Source organism: Lipotes vexillifer, unplaced genomic scaffold (assembly GCF_000442215.2).
Source record: "Lipotes vexillifer unplaced genomic scaffold, Lipotes_vexillifer_v1.1 scaffold558, whole genome shotgun sequence".
Taxonomy (NCBI): domain Eukaryota; kingdom Metazoa; phylum Chordata; class Mammalia; order Artiodactyla; family Lipotidae; genus Lipotes; species Lipotes vexillifer.
In genome coordinates, this window is record NW_006772769.1 from 496088 (window position 1) to 510148 (window position 14061).

Sequence of the window (14061 nt, forward strand, 5' to 3'; positions counted from 1 at the left end):
CCCCCCCCCCAACCCTGCAACCCCAGGCACGGCCTCCATCACTTCTTCTCCTGCCGGGGCATTGCCATGGCAGTGCAGTATTTCTGGAACCGGGGACACCGAGAGGTCACTGTGTTTGTGCCCACCTGGCAGCTTAAGAAGAACCGGAGGGGGAGAGGTGAGCTGTCCCCAGCTGCCCAGCCCCTCCAGTGGGCTTACTCTCTATGCCTTACTTTCCCTTGCCTTTCTGTCCCCACCATGGCCTTTTCCACTTAGCCCTTCCTCTGACCATCGCTGTCTTCTGCCTTTCACCTCCAGAGAGCCACTTTCTGACGAAGCTACACTCCCTCAAGATGCTTTCAATCACCCCCTCTCAGCTCGAGAACGGCAAGAAGATCACTACCTACGATTATAGGTGTGCTGGCCTGCAGGCCTTCTCTTGTGGGGCCCCGGGGCTTGGGCTGGGCTGGTGTGTCAGGTGGAGTCTTGCCTCATTTGCTCTGGGGAGACGGAAGCAAATAAGTCAGAGGGTCATGTCAGAGAGGGTGGTGTGGTGCACCGGCCCTCTGTAGGCAGAGGGAGAGACACAGAGAGGAGAGGGCTCCAAGGTCGGCTCTATTCAAACCCAAGAGGTGTTCCTGAATTTGGGACTCTGCAGCGCAGTTTACCTGAGCTAAGAGGCTTTCTCCCCCATGAAGTGCGGGGTGAAACCCTCCGCTTTCTTTGGACGGGACTGGCCAGGGTGACTCCTGGTGCTTCAGGCGAGCTGCTTCCCCCAGCATCTGACTTGGGTGCCAGTCTGGGTTGAAGCTCAGGTTTTCTCAAGGAATTGCTGCAGTCTTTTCCTCCCACCAGCCCTGGCCCTGGGAGGAGGTATGTGTGTGGCTGTATGTGACTGGAGCCCTGGCTGGGCTCTGAAAATGGAGTCGGATTGGCCCTGTCTCCTAGCTAAAGCCTGAATGCCTCCCAGTGACTTGCCAGTCCTCAGCACCCACTCCCCAGCGTGGCTGCAGGACCAGTGCGCATACGGGTGCCTGTGATGCTGCCTCTGATGGGGCCGAGAAGGCCCTGTCCAGGTCACTGACCCTGGGCTGGACTCGATGTCCAGCAGGCCAGGTCTTGCCTCCACTTAGGCACCTCCCATGCCAGGCAGGGAGAAGTTCTGTTCCTCCCCAAGACCTGGCACCCACTCAGCCTTCAAGCCTGGGAAGGTCTGGGCAGGGTAGCCCAGGCATCCTTCCTTCAAGAGCTGGCCCCCCGGGTAAGGTCTTTAAGTGCCTTTAAATTCAGGCCTGGGTTTGAGGGAAGGTAGCTATCCTGCAGAAGGCCCCTCTGCTGGTCACTTGTGGAATTGCATGCTCGTGGCTGCCAGAATGGCACTCTGCAGGGAATGCCGAGAAGTGGGTGGCCTTCGCTTTCTTTCCTGGTCACAGCCCTCTTTCGAGGAGAAGTGATCCTTGGAAAAATGGATTTGTTTATTCAGGTATGTGTTTTTATACGTGTATACACATATCCATATGTATGTATGTGTGTCTTGGCGTGTACCTGAATGTTGTGCATTGGTGAAGAGTAATCATGGAATACTTGATACACGCTGTGTGGCAGGCACTGAACTAGACACTTCAGTGTCTAGTGTATTGTCTCATTCAGTTTAATCCTCACAGCAATAGAGGGTAGGTATTTTATGTTAGTTTGACAGGCGTGGAAACCAAAGAAGCAAAAATGCATGTATGGATGTGGACAAGTGCATGGCTTTCTGTGTGCATGTCTGAGCATGTGTATGTGAATGCCTATGTGTAAAATAGGGGTCTGTGTTTGCATATACAGTTGGGGGATGTGCATCCCAGTTCACCCTCCCAGGGGCGAGTGGACATCCCAGTTGGCTGCATAGACGAGGATGGGCTCTCGAGTCTTGGCTCCCCGGCTATCAAGGGCAGCGTTTTTGTCCAAAACACCTCAACAGGAAGCTGCAAGTTCATTTTCTCAGAGGACTGGGGAGGTGAGGGTCTGGGTACTGGGTCGTTAGCGACTTCCCCTCTCCCTGCAGGTTCATGGTAAAGCTGGCGGAAGAGACAGATGGCATCATCGTCACCAACGAGCAGCTCCACGTCCTGATGAATAATTCCAAGAAACGTATGGTCAAAGATCGGTGAGGCAGCTCCCAGGGGATTGGGCTGTCCCTTCCCCCTGGGTGCTGGGCAGTCCCTGGCAAGAGGGGTTTGGGCAGGCGGAAGGGCCTTGGAGCGGTGCTCATCAGCACCTGCTGGGAGGAGATGTGGGTCTCAGCCCCTGTGGAGCTACCAGGTGGCAGCGGGGTGTGGGTGGGTCAAGGGCTCCTCTGTGACGTTTCCTCCTCCATCCCGGGTCCAGCCTGCTGCCCTTCACTTTTGCGGGGAATCTCTTCATGGTGCCCGACGATCCTCTGGGCCGTGATGGCCCCACTCTGGATGAGTTTCTGAAGAAGCCAAACAGGTAATGGGCCAGGCACCCCCCTCCACACCCCATCTCCCAGCCGCTCCCGGGGCTAACTGGAAGCTTCCCCTTGGTGCTAGCCAACGTTTGTCTAGTGCTTAATAGTGAGCAGAGTGATTTGAGTTTTTCAGGTCTGTACTTCCACCCACATCTGCACATCCATAAACCAGTTACAATATGGTTTTACAGTTTCACAGTCTCGCACACGTGCTTTAATACTATATGTAACATTCCACAACTGGCATTTGTCGCCATGTTTTATTGTTTTTCCCAGATGTATGCCACGTTAGTTCACGTGGCTGGCTTTAATGTCCATGCTGTATTCCGTTATGTGAATACCCAACAGGTTTACGGGGTCTTTTGTGGAGGCCCATTCGACAGTTTCCATGTTATGCTGTTGGGACCAGTGCTGCGGTGAACCGCCTTGTTCTTGTTTCATTGTGTGCAGGGGGAGCTGTGTTCTACCAAGTAGAACTTTTCCCACATTTCTTCCCCGCTTTGATCCTCACAGCTCGAGTTAGACATACGTGACCACTGTCCTCGTTTTACAGATGAGGAATCTGAGACTTAAGTACTTTCCCAAGGTCATTGTGCTGCTGCCGGCAGAACTGATTTGCAGTAACTCAGTTCCTCTGGCTTCCACCCACTCTGAGCCGCCTTGCTGCTCACCTCCCCGTTCCCTGGGCCCGGCAGGGACCTTCTGGGCAGGACACTGCTTCCCGGGCCAGGTCCCCCAGTCCCATTTCTCCAATTTGAAGAAAAGTGATGTGGCCGAGGTTTCTGTGCTGTGCGCTCCCAAGCCCCATGTCAAGCCTCCTTCCCTCTCTTGACCTCCCCCCACCCACCCGCCGCCCATCCTGGAGTCCGATTGGAAGTACCAGTCATCTAATTCTTATCAAACCATTGGCTTAAAACTGGTTGGACATGTCACTTGGTCAATGAGGTTTTGATTGGATAAGTCTTCAAAGCCCAGATGAACCTCTAACACTGCCTTCCGGCAGATGCTGGGAGTGGAGGGAATATCTGCGGGCAGGTCCTGTCTGAGGCTGTGCCATGTTGGAGGCGGGCCCTCGGCCCAGCCTCAGGGAAACTCAGCAACGAGTTGCTGAGGCTCTGTGGGCTTCCACAGTTGTGGTTTCGCCTTGGATGGTCTCTCGGGGCGGGCTGTCCCCCACCTCCTCCATCAGACTCCTCTGTCCTGCTGTTTCGGTGTAGGTTGGACACTGACATTGGCAACTTCCTGAGGGTGTGGAAGACCCTTCCTCCCGGCTCTGCCGGTGTGTCTGAGCTGAGTGAGGATGCTGACCCCGGGCCCCCGGAGAGTCTGCAGAATGTGGAAGAAGTCAGGGAGAAGGGGGAGAGGCAGGGGGAAGAGCAGGAGATGCAGAAGCCGGCCGAGAAGGAGGAGGACCTGGACGCTTCGCTGGTGTCCGTGTTCAGGGCTGAGTGCTCTTCCCTCTCAGAGGAAATACTCCGGTGCCTCAGCCTGCACGACCCCCAGGATGAAGCCCTCGACATCGATCTCCTGCCGGCGGTACCTTCTCCCTCCCTGGGCATCCCCTGGGATGGGAAGGCTCCCTGCCAGCAGGTTCTTGCCCAGCTGGCCCAGCTGACCGTCCCCAGCAACTTCACCGCGCTCTCCTTCTTTGTGGGATTCATGGACTCCCACCGGCACGTCATCCCTGACTATGAAGCCCTTGTGGGGCCCCTGCACAGGCTCCTCAAGCAGAAGCCGGACTGGCAGTGGGACTGGGAGCATGAGAAGGCCTTCCTGGCCCTGAAGCGAGCTCTGGTGTCCGCCCTCTGCCTGACGGCCCCCAACCCCCAGCTGCCCTTCCGCCTGGAGGTGACGGTGAGCCAAGTGGCCCTGACGGCTGTTGTGTACCAGGAGCGCTCAGGGAGAAAGCACCCCGTAGCCTATACCTCAAAACCCCTCCTCCCCGACGAGGAGAGCGAGGGCCCGCAGTCAGGGGGAGACAGCCCCTATGCCATGGCCTGGGCCCTCAAGCATTTTTCCCGCTGCATTGGAGACACCCCAGTGGTCCTGGGCCTTTCCTATGCCTCCCGGACCACTGTGGACCCTGGGGCGTCAGACGGCCGCAGGGTTGCCAAAGCATGGTTGATCAGATGGTCCCTCTTGGTACAGGACAAGGGCAGGAGGGCACTGGAATTGACCCTTCTCCAGGGCCTGCTGGGGGAAAACCGGCTGCTGACTCCTGCGGCTTCCATGCCTCGTTTTTTCCAGGTTCTGCCTCCTTTTTCCGACCTGTCCACTTTTGTCTGCATCCACATGTCGGGGTATTGCTTTTACCGGGAGGATGAGTGGTGTGCTGGCTTCGGTCTCTATGTTCTGTCTCCCACCAGCCCCCCTGTCTCCCTTTCCTTCTCTTGCTCGCCTTACACCCCGACCTATGCCCACCTGGCGGCCGTGGCCTGTGGCCTGGAGCACTTTGGCCAGTCCCACCTGCCCGTGGTTTTCCTCACGCACTGCAACTGGATCTTCAGCCTCCTCTGGGAGCTCCTGCCCCTCTGGAGGGCTCGGGGCTTCCTCTCCTCCGACGGGGCTCCGCTACCTCACCCAAGCCTGCTCTCCTACATCATAGCCCTCACCTCCGGCCTCTCATCCCTTCCATTTATCTACCGAACCTCCTACCGGGGCTCCCTGTTTGCTGTGACGGTGGACACCCTGGCCAAGCAGGGGGCCCAGGGGGGCGGCCAGTGGTGGAATTTGCCAAACGATGTGCCAGTCCCTGTGGTGTCTCCCCCTACCACGGGCAGGAGGCCCAACTTGCTGGCATTACAGCTGAGCGACGGCACCCTGGCTGATATCATTGCCAAGCTGCAGGCCGGGCAGAAATTAGCCAGCTCCTCACCCTTCAGTTCTGCCTTTAACTCCCTCAGCCTCGACAAGGAGAGTGGCCTGCTTATGTTCAAGGGAGACAAGAGGCCCCGGGTCTGGGTAGTCCCGAGGCAGCTCCGGAGGGATCTGATCTTTGCTGTGCACGACCTCCCCATGGGGGCCCACCAGAGGCCCGAGGAGACCTACAAGAAGCTGCGGTTGCTGGGATGGTGGCCGGGCATGCAGGAGCACGTGAGAGATTACTGTAGGAGCTGCTTGTTTTGCATCCCCCGGAATCTCATAGGCAGTGAGTTGAAGGTTATTGAGTCCCTGTGGCCCCTCAGGTCCACCGCCCCCTGGTCCAACCTGCAGATAGAGGTGGTGGGCCCAGTCACTGTCAGCGAGGAGGGCCACAAGCACGTGCTGATTGTGGCTGACCCCAACACCAGGTGGGTAGAGGCATTCCCGCTGAAGCCCTACACGCACATGGCTGTGGCCCAGGTGCTGCTTCAGCACTTGTTCGCGAGGTGGGGTGTTCCGGTGAGGCTGGAGGCCGCCCAGGGCCCCCAGTTTGCCCGCCATGTCCTGGTAAGCTGTGGGCTGGCCCTGGGAGCCCAGGTGGCCTCCTTGAGTAGGGACCTCCAGTTCCCCTGCCTGACGAGCTCCGGGGCCTACTGGGAATTCAAGAGGGCCCTCAAGGAGTTCATCTTCCTGCACGGCAAGAAGTGGGTGGCTTCCCTGCCCTTGCTGCACCTGGCCTTCAGGGCCTCCTCCAGCCAGGCCACGCCGTTCCAGATCCTGACGGGGGGCGAGGAGAGGTTGACCGAGCCCCTGTGGTGGGAGATGAGCAGTGCAAACATCGAAGGGCTCAAGATGGATGTCTTCCTGCTACAGCTGATGGGGGAGCTGCTGGAGCTCCACTGGAGGGTGGCTGAGAAGACAAGTGAAAAGGCTGAGAATAGGCGTTTCAAGCGGGAGAGCCAGGAGAAGGAGTGGAATGTGGGTGACCAGGTCCTCTTGCTGTCCCTCCCCAGGAACGGCAGCAGCGCCAAGTGGGTGGGTCCCTTCTATATCGGGGACCGGCTGAGCCTGTCCCTCTACAGGGTCTGGGGCTTCCCCACTCCAGAGAAGCTTGGGTGCATCTATCCTAGCAGTCTGATGAAGACCTTTGCCAAGAGTGGCACCCCTCTGTCCTTCAAGGTCTTGGAGCAGTGAGCTGGAGCTGTGGGGGAGCCCGCCGCCCCAGGGTCCTGGGCTTCTGCTGCTAGGCCTCCCCTTGACCCCAGCAATGCTCTCACAGCCCCCTGGGGGCCCTTCATTGTGCCTTTTGTAGAGAAGTTACTTCATAAAGCTTTGCTGAACTGCCTTGAACTGGGGACCAGCGTCCCTATGGAAACATGCCCAGTATGGGGTATTGGGAGAATCTGCTAAAGGCTGTCAGATGTGGGCCTCTGACAATTTTACCCTGGCAGGTATCCCTTCCTGGGGCAGGCCAGGTTCAGTGTCTCTCCCCAAGTGAAAGTGTACATATACACACGTAGCCCAGAATCTTATTTCTGGCTGTCTTTACCATGAAACAGTGTGGCTCTGGACCTCAGCATCAAAACCACATTCCCCTCTCAAACAGAAACCTCGATTGTGGGCTCCTCCCCCGATTGTTGTCCCTGACTGGGGACCCTTTGCCCTTGAATCTGTCACAGCTGACCCAAATCCATGCGGGCTGTGGAGAGGCAGCCCGTCCCTTATCTCATGGTTCGCTTTCTCAGGCCAGCCTAGGCCGGCCCTTGTAATGCCTGTCAAGGAAAGGCTGGGAGTCCTGGGCCTCGAGGCTCGGAACTGGGGTGGGAGGATGGCCGGCCAGCCATCCTGTAGGTGCATCCTGCCCGTCAGCATGGGAAGGGCGAGGGGGAGATGGAGTCAGCCTACCTCATTTGACTCCAGCCAATGGAGACGCTCCCTGACCCCGGCTTCGATGATATCGAGCCCACAGGAGTCAAGGATCTCGATGCCAAGTGTGGCATCTCTACCTAAAGAGCTGCTTCGACTAGACCAAGGGGCCCAGGCCTCGGCTTCAGGGGGAGGGTGACTGAAATGAGCGGTCTGGCACACGGTGAGGTGCTGGTGTGACTCTACCTCCCAATCCCACCCCGCAGCCCACAGCCCGCTCCTCTCACTGCCACTGTACCCTGCATCCCCAGACCCTACGTAGTGTACGACTGCTCTGTTTGGATTCCCCAGACCCCACACTAGTCCCCTGGACCCTGCCTTCTGGGTAGAGAGAATCCCGGGCTCCCCCAGAGCCGCTCTGCAAAGATCACTTGCTGCAAGAGTGCGTTTCTCACAGGTGTGTGTTCCTTCACTCTCCCTCCGAATGGCTGCTGCCGCCGACAGAGGGGGTGGTCCAGGTGGAGACCAGCACTGGGTCAGTCTGGCTGGGCCTCTAAGTAGTTTTATTTCTCCAAAACTGAGCCAGTCTCCTGGCCTAGCTCCAGTTGCGAAAACGCTTGACATTGCTAGAGCCAGAGTAGAGCCTGCCACTGAGTCCAATTAGCTTGTTTTACAGCCGAGGAAAGAGGCCCAGAGAGGGGAAGTGACTTGCCCGAAGTCACAGAGATAGTTGGTGGCTGAGCTGGGACCAGGATTAAGCTTCCTGATTCTCTGTTCGCCACAGATGGGGTTCAAGTGAGAGAAGGTCTCAAAATCTTATACCGATCTTCCCTGCAGCTCATCTCCCAGATCTTGCAGACTAACCACTTAGGTGTTGCCCTGAAACCATTTCTAGCTGTTAATTCTGTCCAGGAAAGAATGATTGGGTGACAGCTGACAAACAGAAAGGTGAGCGTGGGGTTTTTAGCAGATACCTCTTTCCCCCTCCTCCCTCTGATGGTCTGTTCAACCTCATTCTCCCTCCTCAGTGCTGTATCCATTCCCCGTTAACCACATTTATGACCTTATACCCCTTTTGGTGACCTTTTGTTCCCCCATTTGATTTGTCAATAAACGGATCAAAATGGAGCTAATGTCCAATTAAAAAAAATTTTTTTTTTCTTTTAGCTTTAGCTTCAATTATGAGGAGGGTGGGAGGCAGTTGTGGGGCATGGGTGCTGCATGTTTTCCAGGCAGACTTGCAGATTTGACAGCCTGGATAGTAACTTTCCAAGTGCATCTGACCTGAGCTCTTATTTATTTTTATTATTATTTTTTTTGCGGTACGCGGGCCCCTCACTGTTGTGGCCTCTCCCGTTGCGGAGCACAGGCTCCGGACGCGCAGGCTCAGCGGCCATGGCTCACGGGCCCAGCCGCTCCGCGGCACGTGGGATCCTCCCGGACCGGGGCACGAACCCGTGTCCCCCGCAACGGCAGGCGGACTCTCAACCACTGCGCCACCAGGGAAGCCCCTGAGCTCTTATTTTACCGAGGAGACCAGTGCTCGGGTAGTGATACAGCTCACCCTCTCTCCCCTACTGGTTCATGGCAGGGCTGTGAGGAGAGCCCCGGCTGAGGGCTTCCATGCTAGTGCTCTTTCCGTTCACGCCTTAGAAGTGGGCAGGGTGGGAATGAAGATGAATGAAGGCTGGTGTAAGAATGGCATCAGTGCTGGACCAGCTTGGCTGTATCGGAAACACAATAGAACTAGGTTTGAATACTGAATCCGTGGCTGCTACCTATGAAGCCTTTTCCTGGGGCCTTGGTCTCCCCACCTATCAGGTGCAGGGTAACAATTCCTAAATTATGGATGGTGCAAGGCTCTTATGAAATAATCGTGCCAAGAGGCTACTGTGGTGCCGGGTATGGAGTAAGCCTTCATCACTGTGATGGACTGCATGTTTGTGTCCTCCCGAATTCATATGTTGAAACCCTACCCCCTAGTGGGATGGTATTAGGAGGTGGGGCTTTGGGGGGGGTTAATCAGGTTTAGATAAGGTCGTGAGGGGGGAGCATCTAAGATGAGATTAGTGTCCTTATAAGAGAAAGAAACTAGAGCTGCCTCTCCACGACTTGAGGGTACAATGAGAGGATGGCCATCTGCAAGTGAGGAAGTGGGCTCTTAACAGACACTTGATTTGCTGGCACCTTGATCTTGAATGCCCAGCCTCCGGAACTAAGTTTCTGTCGTTTAAGCCACCCAATCTATGGGGTTTTTGTTACAGCAGCCGGAACCGATAAAGACAATCACATACTAGCTAACGTTTCTTTTCTTCCTGCCCGTGGAATGCTTGTTGTTACTGCCCCCTAGGCTCAGAAACCTTCCTAACCCTGGCCAAGCTTCCAGACTTCGGGTGTCTGCTTCTTGCTGTTTTCTCACCTGACGGAATGTCTGTTCAGCACTGACAGGGGGGTGGAGTGGCAGGAAGCAACTGTCCTTCCTGAGAACTCCCTGGCTCACGTGCACATGGTCACTTAGTATTTATAGAGCACCTACTGTGTGCCAGGCCCTGTCTAGTGTGGAGTGGATGGCAGGTAATGGGAATGGCATGGTGCCCCTCTGGGGCCCACCGTTAGGTGAGGGAGGCAATTCAACAAGCAAATACAGTGCAGGGTGGTAAGGGAAGGAACACGGAGTAGGAGCCCACAGCACAGGGGTCTGAAGCCTCCGCTCACGTGCAGTCCAGCGAGGTCTGTCTTCCTGACCCCCTTCACTGAAAATGACGCACATGCTCTTAGGACAGGGCAGCAAGTGAAAGGTTCGGAGCTCCTAAGTGAAAGATTGATCAGGAAGGTGGCTTAGCAAAACCTTTACTTTCTACTCAAGAGAAATTTAACCAATACTCAGAATTTATCCACGTTGGCTTCTGAGCCCTCTGTTGGTGAGATTTCTTTTCTTCGCGGCTGAACAATTTACAAGGTCCGATTTGACATATTTTTAGCAGAGCGAATAAAGATGTGTCCAGAGTTGAGCACCATGGGCAGTGCAGCCTACTAGTCACTGCTTCTCTCCTTTATACCATCACGATTTCCCCTTCTCATTTGGGGCACTGGCAGGTGAGCTTCCCAAGTCTCTAACAGAGAAATTACAAAGTCACCAGTAGGCAGACAGTCCCAGACATAAGCAAAAATATTATATAAAGAACGTCCTGCAGTGTATCTCATTCTCATGTTAAAAAGTACATAAACCACTAACACAATATTGTAAATCAACTACACTCAAATAAAAATTTTTAAAAAATGTACATTAACTATCTGGTGAGATGGGGACCCCCTAAGCTTTGCTATACCATGTTTTCCTAGGGACCGTTTATGATGTCCTTGTGTTTCTGGGTAGAAGTGAACACACCTGAAAGAAAGCAGCATTATAACAGGTAAATGGCTACAATGAAACAAAACAAAAATCCTACTCACTTTTTTTTTTAAACATCTTTATTGGAGTACAATTGCTTTGCAGTGTTATGTTAGTTACTGCTGTATAACAAAGTGAATCAACTATATGCATATATATATATATCTCCATATCCCCTCCCTCTTGTGTCTTCCTCCCACCCTCCCTATCCCACCACTCTAGGTGGTTGCCAAACACCAAGCTGATCTCCCTGTGCTATGCAGCTGCTTCCCACTAGCTATTTTACATTTGGTAGTGTACATATGTCAATGCTACTCTCTCACTTCATCCCAGGTTACCCTTCCCCCTCCCCGTGTCCTCAAGTTAGAGGTGATACAAACAGATGGAGAGATATACCATGTTCTTGGGTTGGAAGAATCAACATTGTGAAAATGACTATACTACCCAAAGCAATCTACAGATTCAATGCAATCCCTATCAAACTACCACTGGCATTTTTCACAGAACTAGAACAAAAAATTGTACAATTTGTATGGAGACACAAAAGACCCCGAATAGCCAAAGCAATCTTGAGAAAGAAAAACGGAGCTGGTGGAATCAGGCTCCCGGACTTCAGACTATACTACCGAGCTACAGTAATCAAGACAGTATGGTACTGACACAGAAACAGAAATATAGATCAATGGAACAGGATAGGAAGCCCAGAGATAAACCCATGCACATATGGTCACTTTATCTTTGATAAAGGAGGCAAGAGTATACAGTGGAGAAAAGACAGCCTCTTCAATAGTGGTGCTGGATATGGTCACTATCTTTGATAAAGGAGGCAAGAGTATACAGTGGAGAAAAGACAGCCTCTTCAATAGTGGTGCTGGGAAAACTGGACAGCTGCATGTAAAAGAATGAAATTAGAACACTTCCTAGCACCATACACAAAAATAAACTCAAAATGGATTAAAGACCTACCCACGTTTTAAAGATTGTCCAAGAATCCTTGGGACGTGTACCAGTTTTAACTTGTTTCCTAATTCATATGGTAACAGTAACTTACATATAGTGGGTACTTGCTCTGTGCTTTCCAACGCTGTGGGATATATACCATGTTTCTCTTCATCGTCTAGAGGAAGAAAATGAGGCGGGGGAGTTTGAGTTATTTGCCGAAGGTCATGTGCAGCTCCTGAGTGAGAGGCTCCAGTGCCCACCACCTTCACCGCTATGCTCGCTGCTTCTCATGCAAGTATATTCACTTTGTTGCTAGAGTTACTTTCTCCCCACTAATCTATGGCCTCTCTATCCTTTATTAATGTATGATATTAATATACATTAGTATACTGTATATTAAGATTTCTCCATTTCAGTTTGGTCCAGATTAGGATGATTTACAAACTAAAACAGAGCCTGGTTTACCTCAGTTGGGTCCAAGAACAATTCAGTTGGCCCTGATAAATTTTGACGCGAATGCCATGCCCTCGTTTTCTGAGCTATAATGAGAAAATCTCTATTTTGAGTTGCCGCTCAGGCATTTTACAGTATAATGACCCTGCTCACACCCAGAGTCTGGACATTTAGATAAGGACCTGAGTTTAGGACTCCTGCCCCAAATTCTCACTTGCTTTTCCTGGGGCGCCTTTTGAAATGGCCACTTATAGTTGAGTCCGGGTAAAGTTAGTGACCTGCACCCCAACTACCTTACACATAATAGGTTCTTGCTATCCTGCTCACACGTGAACTGGGACAGAGGACTGCCCTTCTCCTGGCTCACTGCTTCCCGTTCCCCCCTGCTGGTTTCTGGGGTCTGTAAGTAATAAATCTTTAAACTTTACTTCCTTTGTGTGAGTGTACTACACCTTCAATCAAAACGACTACAGGGTTCTTACTTCCCCAGATGGGGAAACGACGGAGCTACCTCCTGACCCCATGTGGTGGCCTGTGCTTCCGCATTCAGCAGATCATAATCTGCATATCCTTAATTTAATACACCAGCTACACACAAGGGGGTGCCATTTTCCCTCAGCTAATAAATAGTGCTATTTTGTAAGTTTTCACATTCCCATAGATGGTGAAAAATGAATCAGGGGAGATCGCAGCAGCTGGATTGCAAAGGACCTAAAAAAAAAAACCACGTTAAGCAATATGGATTTGATCCTAGACCCTCTGCCTTCCCCACAATACCCTAAAGGGCTTTAGGCAGTGAAGTTGCCACTCTGGCAACCCCCGTGTGGAGAATGAACTTAGAGAAGCAAAACTGGAGGCCAAGGGGCCAATTAGGAAGCTTTCATAGAACTCTGAGATATTGGTAGCCAGATGGATGGAAAACAATGGATGGAACTGATTTATGGGGGTTATGGGAGAGGGAGGAGTCGAGGAACATGGCTGGTGTTTGGTTAGGGCAACAGGGACATTCCATTTTTGGACACAGAGAATAAGAGAGAAAACAGATTTCGGGAGGAAAGACTCTAATTTTAGCAGGTTGACTTTAAGGTGGGCTAGGCAAAGTAGGAATCTGACATTTGGGGAGGGAGGTCCTGGATAGAGATAAAAAATGTGAAAGTTGTCAGCATATGGATGGAGATTCAGGCTTTTGAGAGTGTGTCAGGATGAAAGGAATCCTAGGGCAGAAGCTAGAGGGAAACTGGGCAGAGATGGGCAGAGGTACAGGAGGCTGAAAAAGAAAGTGGCCTCAGCAGACAGGTGGAAGCAGAGCCCAGAGCATGCCCAGTCAGGGAAATGGGGGCAGGGAGCGCTTCTAGAAGGAGGGTGTGGCCAACAGGGTCAAATGTTAGGGAGAGCCTGAGTGACAGAGGACTAGATGATAGTGACATTAGTGACGAAGAAGTTGTGAGTGATCAGCTTGAGGGCAGTTTAGGCGGAGCAGCAGAGGCTGCAGTTGACTTCAGGGGTGAGCAACTGGTAAGCATAGATATTTGGCTCTAAAGGGGAGGTGAGGTGACGCTAACTAGCATATAAAGCTGAGCGTGACTATATATCTACCACTGTTTCCATATCCATCTGTTTTCTGTTTTAGACTTAAGAGACTTGAGTCTATTTAACTGCTAGGCAGAAGGAGTGAGTAAGGAGGGAGACATTGAACATACAGGAGGGAGGAGAGGAAAAGAAAAGAGTATGTTTCCAGGAAATGGAATCCATGACTGGTGGATGAAGATAGCCGCCTTGACAGAGAGAAGGACACGAATTCTACGGAGCCAGATAGGAAGGAGAGATGAGGAGGAAGGTGAGTTTTCGGATGCGCTGGTGGGAAGGGTTCTTCCTGGGGTTTCTGCTTTCTCAGTGAAGTAGAAGGTGAAGACCCTGCTGCTGGCAGCGGGGACAGTTGGCGGAGTAAAAGTTTTAAGGAGAGAACAGAAGCCTTCAGTTGGATTCGGGGGAAGATGAGGAAAGAAGCTGGCAGAGGAAACCACAGAAGAATTGCTTGGAGAATTGCTCCAGGGGTGGCTGGAGACCATGGATTTAGATACACAGCATATCCTTCAGC

At 52.8% G+C, this 14061-nt stretch overlaps 1 protein-coding gene across 1 annotated transcript in view; it reads left to right on the top strand.

The window, feature by feature from the left end:
• The window catches only part of NYNRIN (NYN domain and retroviral integrase containing), an 18599-nt gene extending 12094 nt beyond the window's left edge, over nt 1-6505 (top strand). The window contains exons 4-8 of the mRNA XM_007447904.1: nt 27-157; nt 298-394; nt 2027-2128; nt 2350-2451; nt 3667-6505. Of these exons, the coding sequence (XP_007447966.1) occupies nt 27-157; nt 298-394; nt 2027-2128; nt 2350-2451; nt 3667-6505 (3271 nt within the window). The remainder of the gene's footprint in view (nt 1-26; nt 158-297; nt 395-2026; nt 2129-2349; nt 2452-3666) is intronic.
• The last annotated feature ends 7556 nt before the right edge of the window (nt 6506-14061 follow it).